The sequence below is a fragment of the Lemur catta genome, chromosome 24 (assembly GCF_020740605.2).
Source record: "Lemur catta isolate mLemCat1 chromosome 24, mLemCat1.pri, whole genome shotgun sequence".
Classification (NCBI taxonomy): domain Eukaryota; kingdom Metazoa; phylum Chordata; class Mammalia; order Primates; family Lemuridae; genus Lemur; species Lemur catta.
Window position 1 is genome coordinate 11,673,549 of NC_059151.1, and position 24,751 is coordinate 11,698,299.

The following is a 24,751-nucleotide window of genomic DNA, read 5'->3' on the forward strand; positions in this document are numbered from 1 at the left end:
CTGGTGCCCTCTTATAAGCTTCCATCACTTCATGAACACGTGGCTCCGTGAACCACAAAATGCACTGGGACAATCTCCATGGAGTCAGGAGATCCTTGCTAATACCATCTAGGAAGTACTCTCCTCTTACTCCTTGCCCTGCCTTCCAGAAATTTAGATAGGCAAGTGGGAAGTGCAGGGGATACATGAGTGGGCATCAGCGGTCTAGTTTCAGACAGCTGTGGCAGCCTGGAACATCTGGAATGTCCAAAGGTGCCACAGGGCATCACTTCCCTCTGCTTCTCTCTCTTTCTCCGCCCCCCCTTCTAAGGCAGCCAAATTTTATATTACATTTCCGTTTAAGTATGATCTTCTAAATTCAGATCAACTGGAGAGACGCCATGCTTGGTTTAGGTTAGGTCGGGGATTGCCCATGTAGTAGGCAGAATAATGGCCCCCGAAGACGTCCACTCCCAATCCCTGGAACCTATGAATATGTTGCTTTACATGGCGAAGGAGATACTGCATACGTGGTTTTGCTAAAGATTTTGAGATCGGGAGCTTATCTTGTATTATCTAGGTGGACCCAGTCTAATCTTGGGTTCTTAAAATTGGAGAACATTTCCAGGCTGTCATCTGAGAGGGAGACTTGACTACCCAGAGGCCTGAGATGGTCATGTCTGCAATAGGGGTTATTAATTTTCTATTGCTCATTTAACAATTTACCATGGACTAACAGGGCTGGCATCTCCACTGTGACTAAACAGAGCCTCTGAGGGAAAGACCAGCATCTCTGCAAGGGATCAGACTATCTCCTTTTTCTCCAGAGCCCTCATAATTCACATGGGCCTAAGAAAGCTTATTGTAACTGTCAGAATTATCCTCAGTCTAAATCCTTCATTTTTGGGTAAGTGACTTGGCAAAATGGTGAGATTAATATTATTCTAAAGATTGCTGGAAAGAAAAATTATGACCCCACAGATGTGCATAAATAGTCAGAAAACGTTAAAGCATGTTGAGGAATGAAGTGCAAAATGAAGCTTGGGAGAGGGAATTTAGCAGCCATTAATTGGACTTTAGAATAGATAAATATTCTATAGGGCCAAGTGTAGTGGCTCATGTCTGTAAACCTAGCACTTTAGGAGGCCAAGATGGGAGAACTCCTGAGGTCAGGAGCTCAAGACCAGGTTGACTGACATAATGAGGTCTTATCTCTGTAAAAAAAAGAAAAACTAGCTGGCTGTGATAGTGTGTACCTGTAGTCCCAGCTACTGGGGAGGCTGAGGCAGAAGGTCACTTGAGCCCAGGATTTGAGGTTGCAGTGATCTATAATCATGCCACTGCACTCAGGTCCATGCAGCAAAGCAAGACTCTATCTCCAAAAAGAAAAATAAATATTCTATAGAAAATTAGAATAAACAGAGTTAAGTATTTTATTTAGAATGGAATAGATTTTAAGTTGCTAGAATAATTTTTGAAAATACTTGAATTCAAAACCATCCAATAGTATTCAATTAGCCTTTCATTTTGATTTTGATTCTGAAGCCAAAGGTGTTGAGGGAGGTGAAGTGCTGGCCAACTTTGTGACTGGGGAGGCTGGATTGGTGCCGTAGGGAGCATGTGTGAGAGAACAGAATGTCTGTTGACATTTGTCTTGTGAAAGGACTTGGAAAATAATCTAAGAAGCCAAAATCCAAAGTAACAAATATGTTTATCCAAGATTTTTCTGTGAGTGCCAAACTACAAACCGTCTTAAAGTCCAAAGTTGTTTTGGTGATTTATTTTGAATTATGTTGATGATGTGCTTCGCAGATTCTTAAAAATATAATTACTGAGTATTCCTAAATTATTCTTCTGTCATTTTAGTGTTCTGAATTTGGTTAATGTCCATTGGTAGAGAGCTGGTGTCCCTCTTTGGGGGTGTGCTTTCCATGTGATTCTTCATATTTCCAGAATTCTTTTGCCTATTCCTTCCCATCTGGATCAGCTGTTGCTTCTTACCTTTAGATTTTTGTTCCGATAATGACACACCGTGTTTAGTCTCTGAGCCAGTAGGTGGTGTTTGTGGGTGAGATTCGACCATACTCTATATGAAGAGTCAGTAGATTATGTTTAATTTTTCAAGTATGTTTTCACACATTTGGTGCAAACTTTTATGTGTAATTAAGGGAGATATTTAGAAAGGGATCACTTGTAAGAAAGGCTTCAGAGAACACAGAGTATTTTTGGAAACTTTTCAATGATGTGGAAAAGACTGGTGATTAAAGGTGGGAAAGTCACCTGGGATAAGAGTTTGCCTTACAGGAAGGCGTATAAGAAACTGACAGTACAATACTACTTGCTACAAATTTTTAAACATCGAAAATTCATTCTAAAATAGAAAAGACTATAAGAATAGAAACAAAGCCTAACATATTTAGAAATCCTATATAATGGCTGAATACTAAAATTTTTTATTTCCACTTCTGACACTCATGTAAAAGAGTTTTATGTAGAGGACTTAACCAATCATTTTTGCAGTTATGACAATGTAACAAAGAGACCGTAATGGCTCTATTATCAATTGGGGTGAGAGATCTCTTCCTCCCAAAGTTGACTAAGTGTTGGCCCTACAACAATTGTCCCTCCCATTCTTGGCTGTGAACTTTCTAAACACAACTCATTTGAGAATCCTAGAGGCATTTAAAACTGATCAACTCCATTGCCAAACTTAACCATTACTATGGCTTGAATGTTTTTCCTCTCCAAAACTCATGTTGAAGTTCAGTGGCCATTATAACAATGTTAAGAGGTGAATCCCTTAGAGGTAATTAAGCCATGATGGCTTTGTCCTCATGGGTGGCATTATGACATTATAAAAGGGTAAGTTCCGTCCCCTCCTTCTCTCCCTCTCCCTCTCCCCTTCCGCCATGTGATGCAAGAAGTCTCTCAGCAGATGTCAGCACTTTGATCTTGGACTTTGCAGCCTCTGGAATTGTGGGCCAATCAATTTGTGTTCATTATATATGGCACAGTCTCAGGTATCTTGTACTAGTAGCAGAAAATGGACTAAGACTACCATCTTCACCACAAATGTCTGAGATGGTTTTTAGACCCTTTCCTGGTGAAGGGTTCTATGGTCTACATCCAACTGTCAGGGTGATACTTTGGAATTAGCCTCTGCCCTCTGCGTCATGCCCCATACTCCCTTGATCTTGCTGCCAAGTCATCTGTCCTTCCTGAGAGTGTCTCATTCATTTGTTGTTCTCCTTTCCCTTTGCTACTGCTCTGAAACAGGACCTGCTCTGTCTTGCCTGTACATAGCTGAAACCTCCTCATTCTCTCTGTTCCTCTCCTCACCTCTAATGCACCCTCCCCAGGGCCACAAGAATGAATTTCTAATGTGCCAATCTGAACATATCACCAATCTGCTCAGAAAAATTTTAATAGAACCCCCACTTTCCAGACCCAAAGGACAAAACCTCAACTTCTTGTGAGGAATCCAGGCGCCACTATTTCCTAGCCATAGACACTTTCTGTTGTGAAATTTACATTGCAACAATACTATAAGCTTGTAATTTGTTATACACACTCTGCTTTTCCATCCTGAACCCTTGATCTGCAGTGCCCTCCCCCCATTTTCCTTCTGTTAAACTCCTTCTGTTCCATTAAAGTTAGGTATAAATATTTGCATTAGGTAACAATAACTGTAATCCCAGCATGGACCTTTCAGTTTAAACATTGCCACTTTCTCTCTTACATATTAGTTGTGGATGTAAGTTTTATCTTCTTTCCCTCTTTGCTCTCTTCTTTTTCCTCAGAATTATTGGAAAGAGGGAGAACAGATAGCTCATACAGCCTCAAATCTCTTTCATGGTTAGAAGTCAACCAGCATGCTCATTTTTTTTTTTCTTGCTAATTTGTTTTTCTTTGTAGGTTCTGGATATAAGCCCTTTGTCAGATGTATAGTTGATGAGTATTTTCTCCTATTCTGTAGGTTTTCTATCACTCTTGATTATTTCCTTCACTGTGTGTAATCTCTTTAATTTAATCGAGTCTCATTTTGTTGTTATTGTTGTTGTTATATTTGCCTTTGGTATCTTAGTCATAAATTTTTTGCCTAGGTCAATGTCTAGAAGAGTTTTTCCTACATTTTATCCTAGAATTTTTATGGTTTCATGCCTTGCAATTAGGTCTTTTATCCATCTTGAATTAATTTTTGTGTATGGTGAGAGATAGGGGTCCTGTTTCTTTCTTCTGAATGTGGTTATTCAGTTTTCCCGGCACCATTTTTTGAATAGGGCTTCCCTTCCCCAGCAGGTAATGTTTGCTTTGTCAAAGATTAGTTGGTTGTATACAGGTAAATGGTTTTATATGGATTCTCTCTTCTGTTCTGTTGGTCTATGTCTCTGCTCTTATACTAGTACCATGCTCTTTTGGTTACTATAGCCTTGCAGTACAATTTGAAGTCTGGTAATGTGATGCCTCCAGATTTGTTCTTTTTGTGTAGGATTGCTTTGGGCTCTTTTTTGGTTCCAAATGAAGCATCGAATTATTTTTTCTAGATGTGTGAAATATGATGTTGGTATTTTGATGGGTATTACACTGAATCTATAAATCACTTTGAACAGTATGAACATTTTAACAATGTTGATTCCACCAATACATGAGCATGAGATGTATTTTAATTTGTTTGTGTCATCTGCAATCTCTTTCCTCAGTGTTCCTTACTTGTTCTTGTAGAGATCTTTCATCTCCTTGGTTAAGTGTATTCCTAAGTATTTTATTTCCTTTGTAGCTGTTGTGAATTGTATTGAGTCTTTGGTTTGACCCTCAGCTTGACTCTTACAGGTTTATAGAAATGCTATGGATTTGTGTACATTGATTTGGCAACCTGAGACTTCGCCAGATTTATTTTTTAATTCTAGGAGTCTTATGGTGGACTCTTTGGGATTTTCCAGATACAAGATCATCAGCAAAAGGTGATAGTGTCACCTCCTGTTTCCTAATTTGGATACCCTTTATTTCTTTTTCTTGTTTGCTATTTCTGGGTTTGACTTCCACCACTATGTGGAATAGAAGTGGTGACAGTGGACACTCTTGTGTTGTTCCAGTTCTAAGAGAGAGTAATTTCAACTATTCCCCTTTCAGTATGATCTTGGCTTTGGGTTTGTCACATATGCCTTTTATAATTTTTGGACATGTTTCTCCTATGGCTAGTTGGGTGAGGATTTTTTATCACAAAAGGGTACTGAATTTTGTCAAATGCTGCTTCTACATCTATTGGGATGATCATGTGATCTTTTTTTTGCTTCTGTTTATGTGGTGAGCCACCTTTTTTGATTTGCACATGCTGAACCATCCTTGCATTCCTGAGATGAAGCCCCTTTGGTCCTGGTGGATTATCTTTTGATGTGCTGTTGAATTCAGCTTACCAGTATTTTATTCAGGATATTTGCATCTATATTCATAAGTAATATTTGTCTATGGTTTTCTTTTTTTTCTGTGTCCTTTCCAAGATTTGATATCAAGGTAATATTAGCTTTGTAGAATGAGTTAGGGAGGATATCCTCCTTCTCCATGTTATAGAATAATTTCTGTAGGATAGGTATCAGTTGTTCTTAGTGGGCCTCGAATGTCCTCTGTCTTTAAATGTCCCAGAATGAGGAGATGTTACTGAATGTAAAATAAATGATCACTGAGTCCTCCAAACGATTTCTGCTATTCATTATAGTTTGAAGATTTGGGAAAGATAAAACCTAAAGCCTTAGAGTTTCCTTCCATCAGTGAAGGAATTTACTTCAGTTCAGTTTTTGATTTCCTTCCAACTTCCTGAGGCTTGAATTCAGGTTCAAAGGACATAGTCTTAAAGTTATTTCTCAACTTATTCCTCTCACCCACTGTGCAACATGCTATCATGCAAGTGATATTTCTTATTTAAGTTTGCAATGAACTAACAATATTTTTTTCTTTTGAAAACTATAGTTATATTTGTTGAAGGCAATTAGTTATCTCCCAAAACACTGGACATTATTGGTTTCTGGGTGAGTGGTAGTCCTTAAATATGTTTATATAAGAATGATCTGTTGATTTCTCTCACCTGCTTTCATTGAAAATAGAGTTACTGAGTTATTTACTGACATGTCAAACCCCTCAAAGGGTAAGTATGGATATGGAAAGCAGAACTTTCTCTCTCCCTTTAGTTATCTTTGTCTGTTAGTTTTGTCTGTGAGAATTTAAGCAAGCTCTGGATTCTCTTGGTGACTGTGACGGTGCTGTGCACATGGTCTTCTCAACCCTGAGATCCAAGCGAATGGAATAAGAAACCAAGTTCACATATCCAAGCACTTATCTCATCAAAATAGTGTTTGGTACTTACTCTACTTTTATTGATATTCTTGCCCCACCAATTTTTCTCTCTCTTCTTATACCATGCCATGGTCAGATACATTCACAATTATCCAATACATATTTGTGCTCACTCTACTTCAACTTCTGAGTAACTATCTAATAATTCTGTCAAGATGACTTTCTAATCCTAGAGGTGCTTGTGTGAATTGCAAAGTAGCAAAGAGCCAATTCAGAGTGCATCTTTATTATTTCCTTTTATTATGTACTATTTCTGGGGCTGCTAAGTCAGTGTATCAGAGTTATTAATTAAACCATCAACATGAAATTTTTTCACTTAGAACCTTGCAAATATCTTTGTTTTGACTAACCTTTTTGTATTGGCTAAAAGTGTGTGCAAGCTATGTACATTCAGAGAGTTACACTTTTTGGGGGAGAGTCACAAACATGGAAGTTCTTGATTCTAGGGTCAAAAGTTACTGGAGGCCACACTGACCACATGCACCATTACAGGCCTGTTGGGATACAAGCCATGCTGTGGTTCCACTTTTCTATTTTGATTTCAACCTGCCTCCATCCCTGCCAAGGTCAATATAACTAAGAACCAGTGATGGGTGCAGAAGTATCCCCCTCCCTCACACCTACGCACTCTGAGAAAACACTGAATGTGTCCACCTGACACCCCCTCTCCACCTGCTTCCCTAACCTGGGAGGAAGGAGAGTGGAAGCTGGATCCAGGGCTCCTGGCCACTGGCAGGAATTGATGACCTCTGTGGTTAGCTGGACATTTAGAACTACTTACTCCTTGTGTGGGTCTGACCTTGTCAACATCAAAGGAAAAATCACAGTGCACACTGTAATAGGTAGTTCTCCTGATGTTATGTTAGGGACCTTCTGAAAGGTGCCTTGACACTGAGTGTCTCCTTCAGCATCTTTGACAAAACAATGAAATGTTCCCCACATTTATGTGGCACTTTGCAGTTGGCAAAGCTCTTTCACTAGCATCATCACATTCAATTCCATAAGGTTTTAATGGGTGGGGGTAGCTTAAGTGTTTTCAAAACAAAGGATGAACAAGCTCAGAGAGTTTAAGGTACTTAATGAGGGTCACACAGTAAATTATAGATAGATTATTTTACACTCTGTGTTCGGTCCTTTCTGTGATATGACACAGACCGTAGACATAGCAGCAAGTAGCACTTTTGGAGATAGCTGTAATTCCTTGACTGGGAATTAACTTTTCATTACACATTGGAGATAAAGCTCAAAATGCAAATCTTCCTCTGAGAGTAGGAAGGCATTAACAAATGGATACTATAGGCCTTTGCATATTCAAAATATTAAACTTGCTTGAGGATCATAAATTTAATTTAAGACGCGGTACTTAATAGAAAAGTTCTAGATTGAAGTTAATTTTTGTAAAAATGTACCCACTGTAAAGGTGTATATATTGACTTACAAAATGTGCTGCTTTTGGTGTTGGTGCCATTTCTTGGTTATGCATTTTATATGCGATGCTTATAGCTTCTGCCATCCTAGCCCTATACTTCCAGCCACTATATGGTTTTTAGTTACTTTATGTCTCATTTTCAGTCAATTGTAATCATTAACTAAGACCGTTTAGTAATGAAGTACTTTCATGAGTAAAAATTATAGATTTTTGAACATGTTTAAAGGAATAGTTCAGTTTTCTCAACTAGCATCTGAACCTCACATTTATCACATGAAGCATGAAACTTCTTTTTATTTAAAAGAGTAATTATTCAGTGTAAACTAATAGCATGAAAAGAATAGAGACACTCTCCTTCACTGTATGAAAATGTGTTGCATTTTCTTTGAGTTAGTAAGAAATTCCCTGGATTTTGAAGTTCTGGATCTTCTCTGTTTATACACATGAATCTATCCTTTGCTATACTGCATTTTTTACCCTGGAGTCTCGACATATTCTATAGAAAAAGAAAACACAGGTAGTGGAAATAGAGGTAGAGGTAGAGGACCTCAAGCTCGGTAGCCTGATGTGTGTGTTCGGGGCAAGTGGAGGGTTCCCTCCATTGGGCTTCAACCACTGTGGGTTAAAAAGACACAAAAAATGCAAGAAGGCACAAGACGTTTATTTCCTCAATGGGAAAGGTGACATGAGTAGAATGATTAAGAAGGAAAGTTTAGTGGTCCCAATTCCCCAGTTTATTCAACATCTTATCTACAAAAGCTCTCCCTGAATTTTAAACATTTGCTTGAAAAGTAATATCCTATCCATTTCTGCTACTTTTGGAAAACTCTCGTGTGTGATTCATTGATAACATCTCTGCAGAGCAGAATCAGTGATGTTGCCCAGTTGGTGTTGCAGAGGGTGCGGGGTGGAGGCGGCTGGAGGCTGCTTCAAGGGAAGGCGTCTGTGTGGTGTCAGAACGTCAGGACGGTGCGGATACTGCAAAGGGAAGGACAAGACAGAGTGTCAACACCGAGACAATTCACGCGCTTCCTTGTGAGGGTCCAGGGAGCATCTGACGTGTCTTAGTGAAAATGTGCTCCCAGCCATGGCATCCCCGTTCCTATGTGTTAGATTCAAATCAGATAAAAACACAGTTCATCTTTTCTGTTGCTGTTGTTCTCTCTCTGTTTCCTGCAATCTTAAGCTTGCTCATAACATCCTGAATTTAACTGTCATTTGGACTTCAGTTCTATATTAGCATCCTCAAAAAATCATGTTTGAGTGCCGATGTTCCTGGCAAATGGGGGAATATAAACAACAATGGGTGATAACATGTGAAAAGTTCTTCCTATTTGTCACAGACTTTGTGGATACTTTTCATGCCTTATCTTATTTATACCTCGACCTCAACCTAAACCATGGGGTAGGTAGGCTTTCATTTTACTTCCATTTGAGAGATTATAGAAACTGCGATTTAGAGAGATTTGTAATTCGGTTCACGTCATACATCTAGTGTGGCGTGCTGGCATTCCAGATTGCATAAATACAAAGTGTATAAATTCTAAGACACTAGCCTGAAGGAAGTGATATTTTAAGTTAAAAGTATGCTGAAAATTTAATAGAGCTTTGATGCAGAGATGTGTAAAGATACTTAAAGGTAGATAATAAAGCTATTCGTATTAACTGTAAGAGACTTCATTCTTGTAAAGGTTACAAATATAACATTTACACTTGGCATTACACATTATACCCTTTCTGTAAACCATCTTCTGAGAGAGAAATGCTTTCAGAAAAAGATGATCTTCATAACTTTAATTTTTTTGCATATAAATGTTATACAAATATAAGAATATATATACATAATTTATAAAGTACAGGACAGTATAAAGAAGAAAGAAAAATAATCTGTAATCGCACAACCTGGAAATAACCATTGTTAGTATTTTCTTGTATTTTAATCAACTTTTTTCTAGACATAGGTACGTTTTTTACTGTGCTTGTTGAAAATTTGGGATCATATTGTATATGTAATTTGTATTCTCTATTTTATGAACCAAGATTACATCTAGAGAATCTCCCAATGTAATGAATTTGTTTCTTTTAATGGCTTCATGGATTTCTAATACATGATTCGAATTTATTTAACCATTTGCTTAATGTTGGACTTTCAGGATGTTTCTAGCCTTTTATATTATAGGTAACAGGTAAACATGCTTAAACAAATATGTATGCTTAAATATTTGATTATTTCTGTACAATAGTTTTCTAGAAATGAAATTGCTGTCACAAGGATCTAATTTTCCTCAATGTTTCTGATACAAATTACCAAATTCTTTTTCCAAAGGGATGTAACAATTAGTATCCCTACAAGCAGTCACCTTACCCTTACCAGTATTAAGCATTAGAATGTTTGATCTTTGCTTATTGGTAGGATTCATTATGTTTAAATGCACATATTGAATTGTATGACACTCTCATAAAGTGAAGGCACACCTAGTGAATTCTTTTGTCGTTCAGTACTGCCTTTGGGCTTGGTCATCTCTTTATATGCTATCATCTTTCCAACCTGATCATGATAATGATGATAATGATGATGAGGTTAATAACTAACGTTTGATGACTACTGTATTCTATATATATGTATGCACATGCACACACACACATATGTACTGTTGCACTGTGGCTTAATAGAAAGTGAATTGATTTGCCAACAACCAGATCTTTGAATTCTGCTCCCCTCTCAGCTACCTGGATGGTTCTGGCATAGATGTGTTGTCTCTGAGTCTCAGGTTTCTCTTCCAAGATGGTGAAATTGGAACTGGCCATATCAGTATTATTTGGGAATCACATAAGATAATACAGGTGAGACAATCAGTAGAACAGCTGGTGCTGTCTAGTTGCTTGTTTCTTTCCTTGCTCTAGAATATTTGCCAGATGAAGTGTCTAGTATAATATTTTATGTGAGTGCTCAGGAAATACTATCTAAACTTGAAAACCCCATGAGAGGAAGTGTGAGGTAGCAGAGAAAGCATGGACTATGGAGCTGGAAGGCAGGGGGTGGATACAACTGCCCATTACTAGTTGTGCTTCGTTTAAATGCAGGTGACAAAATTCATCTTACCAGGTGGCTGTCAATGTTAAATGTTAGAAGCAGTAAATATTTAATAGAATTGGCTTATTTTCTAAGCTTAAGGGAAAAGTTAAGACAAACATTCAAATAGTATTTTGCACCCTTCCCCTTTATAATAACTTTTATTTGTAAAAACTTCTTTGTAAGCTGCAAAAATGAAAAAAGAAAAATTAATAGTATCTGAATAGAAAAAAATCACAATGTAGTTCTATCTCCTCCCATAATGAAAGTGTTGGGCAGGGCCTGAATATAATTTAAATTTACAGCCCCTAAATGTCAGTCTTATATAGGGGCCCACACAGAGGCTTCAGTGAGTCCATGGTGTAATGAGGATCATGTGACCTGATTTCCTTTTTTTGGCAAAGGTGAGTGTCCTCTTGTAAAGGAGGCTGAGTGGCTCTGATCCTTCACATTTGCTGTAACCAACATAATTTGGCTTCAACAGAATAGGAAATGTAACACAACTGTTCTCAGCGCCCCACAATAGGATCTCAGGTGCTCTACACGTGAACCTGAGCTGGTAACAGAAAACCAAGGCAGTCCAATTTTTTCTCCTCCTTTTCATTCTCTGCCAACCCCTTACCATAAAAAGCAAAAACCAAAAACCAACAACTTAAATCTACCTCTTTCCAGAGCGAAGCAGGTCAAATCCTTCATTTATTTTTTCAAAAGGCAAAACATTGGTTATTAATGGATCCAATGAAAACTTCTTAGCCATAAAATCAGCCACAAGTTTGGGGACAGACTCTTTACTCTTAAAGCCTGAAAAGAAGACAATATCATTGTTAGATTCAGCCAGGGGTAAGGAGGAGAATTGGAGAGAAGACTTTCCAAATAAGATTAAGATGTAAGTTTATAAAAAGTGCTGCATTCCTCAGACTGCTATTATTGAGGTTATTGAGAGACCGAGTACTTTGATAAATATACTTTTGCAGTGCTTTGGCTTTAAAAAAGAAATCTTTCCAGATAAACAAAGATCCTTAGTTATTAGCTGTCTCATAGAGAAATGATAGTGCAGATGATTATGCTCAAAGTCAAGGAGCAAATTTAGCAGTTGTCTAAATTTGGGCAATGAGTGTAGACATGATTTATAGATTCACGTGTCCCATAGACTTTCAATGCCCTTTCAGCAATTTTGGTGTCTCATGCAGTCACAAGTATAAAAAGAGGTCCTAGTTAGTTTATGGGGACACTAGAAAATTCTGTCTTAGGAACTTCTGTATTCCTTAGTTCCACATCTAGTTGACTTGGAGACTATAGATGCAATAGGAATTGTGATTAGTTTTTGAACACCTTGCTGTCCAAAACCTGGCCTTGTCACTTTGTAAAAGGGGAGAGATTCTGAGGTTAATGACAATTTGGCCCTAAAGCATAAGTGCGTACCTCCAAAAATACCCCCTTTCCAGGTGCGTCCAGTCAACAGCAGTAGAGGGTTGATGGAGAGGGTTTGAGAATCGGGAGGGACCCCGACAACGATGCTCGTGCCACACGCCTCATGACAGCATAACAGGGCAGCCATCTGGAATAAAATCAAAACTTAACATCCTTAAAGTAAACTCTCTGATAGTCTCTATTGATAATGCACAGTATGATGTCACATTGATTTAGCGAGATTGTAAGTGTGCAGAGAGAAGAGATTGTGTCTTTTTGTTCTTCATTCCTTTTTGGGCCTAGGTTAGTGCTGTGGTTTTAGGAAATGCCCAGAAAATGGTTTTTGAATGAAAGAATGGATGAATGCATTTGTGTATCGTTAACCCTTTCTCATAAAGTAATAAGGAGGCAAACGTCGTTACAAACATATGTAAATTCTGGTTCCTTAAGGAAGGGTACTGTTTCATCATCACATGATTCTCAGGCAATCTTAGAGCTGGTTAATTCATTTTTCATTGATTTATTAAGTAGATGATTTGAACCTGGCACATTGAACCAGATGGTTTGATGGTGAACAAGCTATGATTACATCATCAAAATTTGTCTCTTTCCTGCTTGATGGTTTTCCTTTTTGATGGATTCCTGTTCTGCAGTCCATTTGTAAAATGGACATGTTTTAAACATTGTTTTTTACCTCCCCCAAATGCACAGTGGTTTCATTTTAAACTACACTTATTATTCTGGATCCTGAAAAGACAGTCCAGAAAGTCGTCCCCCTCTAGTCATCCTTTTGTAGATGTTCTGTGGTAAGATAACGGTACAGGATCCCCCAAGGCAAATAACGATTAGGCCTTGGATTTTGGATTGACACTTGGAAGACCAGACATCCTCAGAACATGTGGCTGTCTGGCATTTGGTATCTTCAAATAAGGCAGCAATTCAGTTCCTCATGAGAAAATGGAGGAAAACAATAGGAAAAGAGCATAAGGAGGCAAACTACAGCCTTGGAGAAAGTTGGATTCTCTTGAAACTTCATGCTTGTGTAGCATATTGTCCCAGGTCATGGCTGCAAAGGGCTTTGCTTTCAGCGTGCTGCTCCCCTTCACCACACTGCTGGGACTTCCTGGAGAACCTCAACAATGGGGATTTGTTGGCCTCTGTGAACGTTTTCAGTAGGATTCTAGAGAATTCATTGTTTGTGAAATATAGCTGCAGATGTGTTTTCCATTGCAGCTGATGATATTTGTACTTATTTGAGAGTATTTCAAAGATGACATAAGCACTCCCAGATTGGTAATAGTATTTCCTATCAATAATGCTGGCTGACATTTATTGAGATCTTACTGCATGACAGGTGGCACTGTGCTAAGTATCTGACACACATTATCTCAGGTAAACCGTAAACAGTGCAATGAGACAGGAATGTATCTCTCAAATTTGGGGGCTGGTAAATTGTTGACTTTTTAAAGTATTGAGTCCAAAATATTGATATTGGGTACAAGATGTGTGCCAGGCACTGTGCTCTCTCTATGGTAAAATATAGGGTACCTTAAAGCAGTCATTTTCCTTAGGGCACATTTTCAGTTAATGAAATAATTCTTGACCTAAAATTGCTCATTTCTTTTAGGAAAAGTGTGATACATAAAAAAATTGGAATATAGTAAAGCATGTAAGGAATTGTTAAGCCATTTTTGTGAGAATGGGAGGAAAAATAATGCCAATTTGAGAACAGAACTTATATTAGATATATTTACTTGAGTTTCAATTTTATAACTAAAAATTAATAAAGTAAATCCATAATTGTTCAGTTAAAAAGAAACCCTTTTCCTTTCTAAAAAGGAAATATTACTCGAGGCAGACCTGCTTAGCTGATGGAATGAAAGATTTCTCAACTATAAATGAAACAAGCCAGGTAACAAACAGGAGATGGAAAATTACCATTCATTATTTAAAAAATATTCTTTCTACACAATATTTATATGCTGTCGCCTAAAAGCATACTCCAGATTGCAGAAGCAGAGATTTTCACATATCATTGTACATACCATGGTGTCAAGCCGACCAATGACCTCAAACGAAAAATCCACACCTCCATCGGTCATTTCCATTATCACCTCCTGGACGGGTTTCTTGTAGTCTTGAGGGTCGATGCATTCAGTGGCGCCCAGCTCTTTGGCCTTTGCAAATTTACCTTTGTTGATGTCCACGGCAATGATCCTGGCCGCTCCGGCTGCCTTACAGCCCATGATGACAGACAGGCCAACACCTCCCAGGCCAAACACAGCACAGGTGGAGCCCTGGGTGACCTGTGTATTCAGAAAATGCAAAAATGGATTAAGTAATGATTGTTGGAATGTGCCTAGACTTTATAAAGTGCCAGGCCTTGTCTGTTATCAAGAGCCACTCAGACTCTCATGTCCAATCTGCTGTCAAAATCTCTTTTGGCTTTAATTGTTTCATGTTTAAGTTTAGGTGGTTGAGCTAGGTCAGTGGTTCCCAAGCTTTGCTGCATATTAGACTCATCTGGTGAGCTTTAAAAAATCCCAATGCCCAGGTAACAGCCCATGGCAATTAAATCAGAATCTCTGCAGATGCAGCCCAGTCCCCAGGTCACTGCAATGGGATGCCCAGGTTGGGAACCCGGGACTGTATGATCTTGGAGTTCTAAATGTCAGTGACTGCAATCTTGAAGAGAATCTACATGGCTGAAAGCCGTCGATAGGCAGCCTTAGTGTCTCCTACATTCACAAAGGCAGTTTGTGGCAAATGGCATAAGTGGAAAAGGCTACTTAAGGAGCCTGAAGAATTATTCAGTCAAACTCTCAATGATTAACTGCTTGGTTCACTAATTTTCAGTAGTCATGACCAGCAATTCCCTGCTTTGAAAAATACACTAATGAACACTAATGCAAAGAAAGATGGTCTATATTTTAATAATAAATAAAATCTTTCATTATGAGTATTCTCAGCTTCTGGTCTATGGGTAGGCTCACTCAGACCACCTGTAAGTGCTAAAGTCACAGAAATTTGGAAGGATGTACTCTTAATTGTTTAAATTGTGGAGGGGCTATTTAATAAATCTAGTCTTCTATAGTCAGCCTTCAGTGTGGGTAAAATGCTCTTTCTGTCACCAATAATCTCATTGGTACATTCCCTTAAGGGTGTCTGTTCACTCATTCACCCACCAAGTGCTATTCAGTACTGAATGGTACAACAATACTTTCTAACTTACTAAGAAAAATACAAGGCTTGTGATTGTGACTTCAAGGTGCTAGCAAGTATGTATTGTGATTCACAATAAAGCAAGAGATTTTGGAATGGTATTCTAGTGTCAGCTCTCCTACCAACCAGCAGTCAGCTTTATGTCTCTGGACCTCAGTTTCACAAAATGAGGAGTACTACTAGATACACTACTAGATTTTCAGCCATTTGAGAAGAGGAGCCTTTAAAGCATTTCTCCTTGAAACTGAGCATTTCTGAGGAGTATTATGTGTGTGTTCATGGTGGGGAAGGAGATGCAGATGAACTCCCGTAATGAGTGAAATAAGTGTGTCACTGTAGCTTTATTACTTTTCTCTGAAGAATCCACAGAGTGGGTGACTCCTGGTTTGGAAATGTATCAGGTAAGGTTTGAAACCTCATGTTGATCCTAAATGTGCGAGTGGGGGGTCCAGGGACTAGATGCTCTTCAAAGGTAAACCCTTCAGCTCAGAACCCAGCAGAACCTACTGTGCCTAATGCAGGTGCAGGTGCACTCTACTTGTAGAATAAATGACTAAATGAATGCTCAACCCTAAAAATCAATAATCCCAAAAAGGAAAAATATCGAAGAATAATTATTGCAAATGAAATCTTTAGTTTTCTTAACCAATTATGAACAACTTTTTATCTATGACTAACAGCTGAATTTTTGGAGATATGCTCTCAATTTCTTCTGGGGCCACTTTTCTGCTCGTAATCAACACCTCACAGCGATGAAAAATAATCTCTCATTCTTGTGAAAAATTGCTTTTTTTGTGGTTCTTGACAATCTGAGTGCAAATGATCTAACTTGCCACTGTCCTTCCTACCTTCGCAATTTTGATTGCAGACCCATAACCAGTGGGAAATCCACAGCCCATGAGGCAAACTTTCTCCAGTGGTGCAGCTGCATCAATCTTGGCCACAGCGTTCTCATCCACCACGGTGTACTGGGAGAAGGTGCTGATGCCAGCAAAGTGGTGGACGGGCTTCCCCCTGCAGGTGAACCTAATGGTGCCATCCTTCATGGTCCCCGGAGACTTGCCCACACTGGTCATGCAACACACAGAAACTCAGGACATCAGACACGAGCATAATTAACGTGCAAACTCAAGGGCTGTGCAAAGAGAGGATGAAAAACCTACTTGCTTTTCACGCACAAGTTGCTTTCAGGGTGTTTACAAATTCTGCATTTTCCACAGTGAGGAACAAAGAGAGGGATGACTTTATCACCTGGAGGGGGATAAAACAAAATCTTCTTAAAACCAGAGATTTATAGAGGAAGAACTTAGAGCTTATATGTATATATTGGAGGTTTGTGTCTTTGGCAAGTGTCCATGAACTACGGTCCAATCACTACTGTGCCATTGGTCATTGCCTGCCAACATTGGTGTTGGTTTGGGTTAAATGTGGCTGAAGATTCCCAAAGAGGAAAGTAAATGTGGAAAACAACATGGATTTTAAAAATTATTTCTGTAGAGTTAACTTTTATTGAGCATCCTGATTTCTCCTGGGGCTTTACACAAATCATCTAGCTTAACCCTTAACTAATTAAATCTTCTGTATTCTCAGTGTAAGTGTCAATAACATTTTCAGTTGGAAGTTGGCTGCCATACTACCACCAGATATTGTGGAGATGTGATATTTTGTAATAATTTGAGCTAAAATAAAAATGAGAATTTGGATAACCAATTCTTGACTTTTCAAAATGAATATGCTTATCTTTCATATGTAGTGAATGCTTTTTAAAACTATCTTAATTTGTTTTTGAGGAAAAGTTACAAAAATAGGACAAAGAAGAATGGAAGAAATGCCTCCGAAAACTTCAACCCTCCACAGTGAGTTAGGCACTTTCTTTTAGGAGAAGAACTGACTTTCAAATGTTTTTAGTTGATAATTTATGAATTATCTCTTTTTCCTGCCATGGTGAAAGGAGAAGGGGTGAAAAGGAAAGGTGTCATTTTATTATTAATTTATTTCTGGCTACAGGAAGTACGAAGAGCAGAAGCTCAATCTAGACCATTGGTTTTATTATTTGCCATTTGCAGCTTATTTAAGTATTTGGTAAGGTGGATGGTCAAATGTATTGGCTAAAATGATTTTTTAGAATTAAACATAATTTTTATTTATAGTCATCTATTCTGCTTATCCCACAAGACGAAGAGAAATTGTTGGCCCACCACATTTTATAGATTAACGTTATGTGGGAATGGTGATATGAAAAGTTTCTATTTCGTCACCATTTCCCTGTAAAGATATTTATATTACTGCTCAATAAAATTAGGGTAAAATAAATATTAAAGATAAAATAATTCATAATTTGTAACCAGTCACATTTAGTCATGGCTAAAGGTAAAACAATACACTGTTTATGGCCAGGTGCCTTCATTTAGTCTGTTTCATTCACTCCCTGTTCAAGAAGAGAGGCTGTGTGGGAAGAGGAAATTGGTGATCAGGCTCCACGTGCTACGTAAGGAAAGGTCATGTTGATTCGGCTGTAGCCACACGGCCCCCTTTTGTGAACTCAGCACAGAGCAGTCTCCATGCACTGATCTAGAGCCTCAGCACCAAGGCTTGTGTTTTCTCTCTGGTCCCATGGCCAGTTCTGTTTGGGCCCTGACAGAGGACAGTGCCCAGCAGCACTAAACCGGGGTTATTAGGGGGTGAACTCCACAGTGGCAGCCCCTGTGTCTCCTGTGATCTCTCATGTCCCTGTGCTCTAACCTAGTGTCTGGCATCGTGTATTAATAGGTGTTCATTAAACATGCTGAAGGGGAGAACACGTGAGTGCCTGGATGCACACGTGCCCGAGTCAGGCAGGGAGGGAGGGAGGAGGACACACTTCAGGGCCAGCTGGGCTGTGACCTTGTGCAAGATCTTTCATCCCCATTGCCTCAGTTTCCTCATCCAGGCTGGGTATCTTGGGGTCTTGAACCAAGGCACCTCCCCTGAGTGTGAATTCTGTACCTGGTTTGACTGTGGTCACCCCTTCTCCAATGCTCTCCACGATGCCAGCTGCCTCATGCCCTGCTATCACAGGAAGAGGGTTGGCAATGGTGCCGCTGACCACATGCTCATCGGATCGACAGATTCCTGTGGCCACTATCTACAGAGTAAAGAGAAGATGATCAGATTCAGAAAAGATTATGACCCTCAGATGGATTTAACATACCCAATTTTCTGAAATTGTGCTTCTAAAACATTTTTAAGGATTTTGCTAAGAATCCCTACTTTTTCCAAATACAAAAGCTGCAGTTTATCCCCAAGCAAGTCTATGCAGTGTGAAACCCTTCTCTACGTTCCTTTCCTGAGTTAAAGAATTTAGAACAATCTGGGAAATTATCTATCTTGAAATATTTACCTTATATAACACAAGAACGCATTTTTATAGAAGTAGAAATTGCAGATAAACTCCAAGAGAGTATCTAATGCTAATTGAGTTTGAAATCCTGATATATCCTTTTGTACTTTTTAAATTTCCAGACACACAAATTGTTTTTTATTTAAGTGGGATTATATTGTATATACTCTTTGGTCAGTTTTTAAAAATTTAACAATTCATATTCACATCTTTCCTTGATAACAAATTTAATTCCAATGTCTGAATTACCATATCAAATGTGCCTCTTAATGGATTCTTGGTTTTTCCATTTTTAACATTTTATGAATTTTTTTAAAGCTAAAATTAAATAGAAGTGGAAAAAATGTTTCACCTTAACACGAACTTCATAGGCCTTAGGGGGCGCCACCTCCACCTCCTCAATGGAAAAGGGTTTGTTTAGCTCCCATAGCACAGCGGCTTTGCATTTTATTACCTGGAAAATGAACGAAAATGATGACACCAGTTTGTTCCCAGTCTTGAAGTCAGGGATTAGGTTTCTTCATCTTTGTACACGGAGCATCGAGCCCCAAGTGTGGTACCTAACAAGTGCTGCATAGAGATGAAGAAGCCTGATTTACAAAGGGAATAAAAGTGTCTTTGTAAAAAAGAGTATAAAACAATACCAGAAGAAAGGAGAAACAGAATAAAGTATAATAAGATACTGAGATAAAAGAGAATATTTTATTTTAGGCCATCCTCATGTTGTCTTTTCCCCAAAGGTGTTTATTCCCACTAATTCCTAACCCTGTCCTAAAACCTATTGTTTACAAACAACTGTTGGCTTCTACATAAAGTCCCAAGTCACTATTATTTTCCTGACAGAGCTGGTGTCTGTTCACATAAATCCATTACTTCCTTGCTCAATTCCTGCTTAGGACAAAGGATCTGTCTTTGTAATGACAGTTAAAACTTACTTGCCGCCTGCCCTGGGATGACTTCTCTTCTCTATTTGCCTTTTCTCCTCTGATTTCTGTTCCCACCCCTTCTGTGTGCTACTTGTTTGTGTGATTCATTTGAAACTTAGCTTAGGCAGCCTGTTTTGTTATGTAATTCATGTGTAGAGGCTCCTTCCAGATTAGATTGGGGCCAAAAATTACAGAGGTTAGAGCTAGCACCGTGTGTGTATGTGTTTGTGTGTGTATATACACTCACACACACACATATATTTTAAAACTGGAGAATTGTGTGTTTGAGTTTCTAGCTAGCATAGCTTATCCATAGATGCTCCTAAAAATAAAAGTTGAACACATATTTTAGGTGCCTTGGAATGTGGCATAAAACCTATCTTCCTTGTTGTAAAACATGTACGGTTAACAGTGCTCTTTCTAGAGAGAATTGATATTATTGCAAATATGATAAATTTAATGGAAATTTATTCCTCTGAGAATTCATTTTCATTATTTGTCAAATCCTTTCACTTTGCAGGGTGATCAGCATGGTCAATGCCAAAGTAAACGTGAGAATCCTTGGAAACATCATCCTCATCGCAGGAAGTTCCTGACTCTCAGGTGCCTGTGATGTGGCAGGCACACTGTGGCCTGTGTGGGGTGAGTTTCAGGCTTTACTTTTAAACCTGACCAGGGGCTGCCAGGATGGTATTACTGACTTATTGGCTTTATTTTCCTGATGAAAAGATTGAGGATTAATTGACTTGGATTGAATGATTTTCCCAAAGTCACAAAGCTGGCTGTCTAGGGAGTAAAGATCAATCCAGCCTTAACTTTCACTGCCCCATGGTAGTTAAAAGTTAACAAAAAGTTAAATAACAACAGCAATAATAGTGGTGACTAACATTTGTCGACTTATTTCTGTGTACCAGGTACTGTTCTAAGTGCTTTACAGCATTAGTTTATTAAATTGTCATAGTCACCTTATGAAGCAGATAGATGTTAGTGCTATCACTATTTAGCATCTGAGGAAAAAAAAATGCAGGCAAGACAAACATAAATTAAATGCTATCAAATGCAAAGTTATTCACACTGCACCTGAGAGGGGAGGATCGATTGCTTATTTCATCATTTTCATCATTTATTATTTTCATTAATATGGTTGGTTTACACTTTACTTTCACTTAATGAACTCATTATTTAGCTTAAGCTGAGTTTTGGTAAATTTAATTTTTCTTATTCCTAATTATTTTTCCTTTAGAAGGCAATTCCTAATCAGTAGTAAATGAAAATAAACTGGAATAAGAACACTGACAATAGGCCACTCATCGAACCAATCTTATTGACATGAGCCTGTTTTGTCTGACAGTGTGTGTGTATAGAAACGTCAGAATGTTTAATTTGAGGCCCTAGCAAGACGTTTTACTGTGTGCTCCACTCCTAACACAACAAATATGCTGGAAATGTTGCCCAGCCTCTTGGAAGTAAGCAATTAAATACAGGATTTCATTATATTAAATGACAACATCCATTTCTCTGTATCTGTCAATACATTGAACAAATGAATATAAATTTTCGGAAGTCATAGGACCTGTTTTCCTTGTGCTAATAAGTGATTCAAATCTTACTGGTAATAATTTTCTGTAAAATCACACTGATTTTTATATGCGGGAGATATTGTTCTGTAGCATTTCTCTGGAAATTGCCTAAAAGGTGCCATAAGAGACCCCAGACTTTGCATGTTGATGTTGTCCTGCTTAACTTTGATGATTGCAATGCTATATGTTTTTTTAAGAGATTTTATGGTAAAATTAGAAGGATATTTCAGTCTTCTGAATTAAATTCCTCTTACGAAACTTTTGGCAGACTTAATTTTCTGGTGTTCATAAAAAGAATGTGATTACAAAGAGTAACACATCTAAATTACGGTTTCTTTTCTTTTTTTATTTTTGATACAGAGTCTCGCTCTGTCACCCTATGTAGGTGCAGTGGTGTCATCATAGCTCACTGCAACCTCAAACTCTTGGGTTCAAGCTATTCTCCTGCCTCAGCTTCCTGAGTAGCTGGGGCTATAGGTGTGTGCCACCACACCTGGCTGATTTTTCTATTTTTAGTAGAGACTGGGTCTTGCTCTTGCTGAGGCTGGTCTTGAACTCCTGAGTTAAAGCAATCCTTCTGCCTCGGCCTCCCAGACTGCTAGGATTATAAGCATGAGCCACCCCACCGGCCTAAGATTTCTTAATATAAAGATAACTTCTTATTTTTACACTTCTAATTTCTCTGAATGAAATAACTTCTTGACTAAGGCTTTTTTGACTTTAGAATTACAAATTAGTTATGAGTAGCTTGGAATAAACTATCACTTTCCTATGAATTTATTAAATGGAGGAAATAAAGACTTAGATACCAGTTCTATACATTCTTGTTAAAGTTAGTTAGCATAGCTTATTTCCATTGTAGTTAAGTAGACATTATAAATTGTAGCATATATTGTGCATCATATTCAGTGTATCATTTCTAATTTAGACATAAATTTTAAATTATCCATCAAATACTCCATGCTCTTATTTATTATATTAATGAGGATATATTTCCAACAGTAATGGTTCTTTGCTTACTTTTCCTGCTGTGCTCATGTTGTTGCTGTCTTCTCTGCAGACCAGGAGACTGATGAGGTTGTGGATTTCTTCCCTGCCTGAGGGCATATATATAGACCACAGATACTGTGTTTGCTTGAATAATGCCCAATTCCACATGTGATCTGTATCTTTAGGCCACACCCATCAAATTATGCTTAGGTCAGTCAAATGGGAAAGAAAAGGGCACTGAACTACTGCTCAAAACCTTGACTTTGTGATTTGTTAATATCAGATAACATTTTGTTTTATTTAGGTTAAATATTTCCCTACACATAGGAATAAATTTTAATCTCCCTCTCTCTCTAATTCCATGATTCCCTCTCGCAGGCAGAGTTCTGTTTTCCTTTCTCTGCACTGAGCTGCAACCTTGAATCCACATGGTGCAGTTAGCAGGGAGGAGGACTGAGGAAGCAGCACAAATGAGGTAGGACAGAGAGAGCTGGGAGCCAGAGGAACGTGTCTGATCCAGCACTCTCCTCTTCACAGCAGGGAATCAGAAACCCAATCAGTCACAGCCAAGGTGTCACCATCCCTGGCATTTCTGCTCCATGCAACACCAGTCAGCATTGACTGAGCATCTCCCTATGCCAGGCTCTAAGCTGGGTCCAGTGGGGGGCAGGGTTGAGTAAGAGATGACTTCCACCCATGCCAAGAACCAGTAAGGAGCAGTGGTTATGACATGGCCTTTGGGATCAGGCAGACACCATATCTTACCAGCTAGGTGAACTTTGTCTTACTATTTAACTGTTCTTTGCCCTGGCTTTATTATCTGTAAGATGAGGATAAGTACCAGTTTAAAGGAGTGTTTGGTGAATAAGTGAAATAAAGCAATTACCATGAACTTGGCAGGTGGGAGAACCCTCAATAAATGTTAACGGAAGTTATTATTTACACAATGAAGCTCATAGTCTGTGGGGAAAAGGCACACAGTCTGCATATCAGCATGACTGGGAGTACCCATCACAGGGATAGGTTAGTGCTTTGGGAGCAGAGAGGGAAGGACACAGTCCCTCTGAATGAAGGACTTAGAGGAGCCATCGTGGAGGAGCAGGCATTTGAGGCAGACTTTAAATAATCTCAGAACATCAAGAAAATCCTCATTGGATCATTTCCATTGTCCTTTGGTCAATGTAACTAGTATGTGCATGGCTTTCAGAGAATAGGGTTTGATTTTTCTTTTGTCCACACTTGGAGGCATCATAAAATCGTACAGTGAGCTCTTTAGTTAGATGAAATCTGTCAACATGAACAGTTTAACTTAAAGGATACATTTCTGCAGATTTGCCAAGGGATCAATTTCCTGACTAGCTCATGGGTGTGTCAGGAAGCTTTAATTATGAGTCATGGAGACGGACACCAGGGCTGAGAAACATTCACCCAACAGAGCGGCAAGGGGGGACCCCAGGACTTCAGTTTGGAAAGGTGTGAAGGAAAGAAGAGAGTCCCAGATCTGATGTCTGGTCTCCAAGGGGACCCACGATGTGGCTTTAACCTTCCCCTTCACTCTGCCCCTCCCCAGCTCCAGTGCAGGCCCAGGTTCTTTGAGAGCTTGTGTCTCTGTTGTCCCCCAAGCAGACGTCTGTTCCCCTCTCAAGCCCTTGCTGGTCATGCTGTTTCTCTTCTTTTCTGTCCCCGTGACCCATTCAGATTCTGCATAGACTTTGAGACCCAGGACAAGGCCTCCTTGTGGACCAATATTAGTTGCATATCACAGTCATCCTACCCTTCTCTGCCTCCCTCTAGCACTGGCGTCCCTCCTGTGATATTTGGGACCTCTTCTCTTTCATTCTTCTATGTATTTAGTGTAGGGACCAGACTCTCAGATTGTATGAGAAATTTCCGGTCATGGGTCTTCTTAAATTTCATTGGTATTCTCCACTGCACCTAGTATCATGTAGACAGTAGGTGTTTAATAAATGATTATTGAATTCCTGTGCTCATTTTTTTAGGACAGGGACTGTGCTACCTGTGAGGAATCTCATAATCTAGAATATTCAGTGACTCCACTTTAAGGGATTACAGATTAGCAGTGGGGTCAGTGGTCATGTCGATAATATAGAGAACCCTCATGTGAGGTGGGAAGTGCTCGGTGCCAGGAGAGGGTTTGAGAGTGGGTTCAGAGGAGGAAGACACCACCCTGTCTTTACCTTGTTCATACCCACACTTAATGCCTGACTCAGAGTGAGTGCTTGGATATATATATATTTTTAAAGCCCCACATAGCGTTGTATTTTATTTTTTATTGTTTCAGCATATTATCGGGGTACAAAAGTTTAGTTTACATATATTGCCCTTGCCCTCCCCCACCTCCCCAACACAAAGCTTCAAGTGTGTCCATTCCCCAGACAGTGTGCATCGCATTCA

The 24,751-nt window shown here is 38.9% G+C and overlaps 1 protein-coding gene and 1 long non-coding RNA gene across 3 annotated transcripts in view; one reads left to right on the forward strand and one right to left on the reverse strand.

Moving 5' to 3' along the window:
* LOC123627352 overlaps positions 1-24,751 on the forward strand; it is a 57,887-nt gene that overhangs the window by 2,707 nt on the left and 30,429 nt on the right. The window contains exons 1-2 of one of the 2 annotated variants that reach the window (XR_006731249.1): positions 17,251-17,317; positions 20,287-20,408. This is a non-coding gene — a long non-coding RNA (uncharacterized LOC123627352). Of the gene's footprint in view, positions 1-17,250; positions 17,318-20,286; positions 20,409-24,751 lie in introns of those variants that run through there. The other variant, XR_006731248.1, reaches the window with a different exon arrangement.
* LOC123627348 (alcohol dehydrogenase 1C-like) lies at positions 8,397-22,448 on the reverse strand. Its single transcript, XM_045536867.1, has 9 exons — positions 22,367-22,448; positions 19,193-19,294; positions 18,447-18,585; positions 16,625-16,712; positions 16,310-16,529; positions 14,285-14,545; positions 12,252-12,387; positions 11,492-11,630; positions 8,397-8,734 (listed from the first exon to the last, which is right to left on the reverse strand). The coding sequence occupies exons 1-9, from the start codon at positions 22,382-22,384 to the stop codon at positions 8,710-8,712; spliced, it is 1,128 nt and encodes a 375-aa protein (XP_045392823.1). The 5' UTR covers positions 22,385-22,448; the 3' UTR covers positions 8,397-8,709.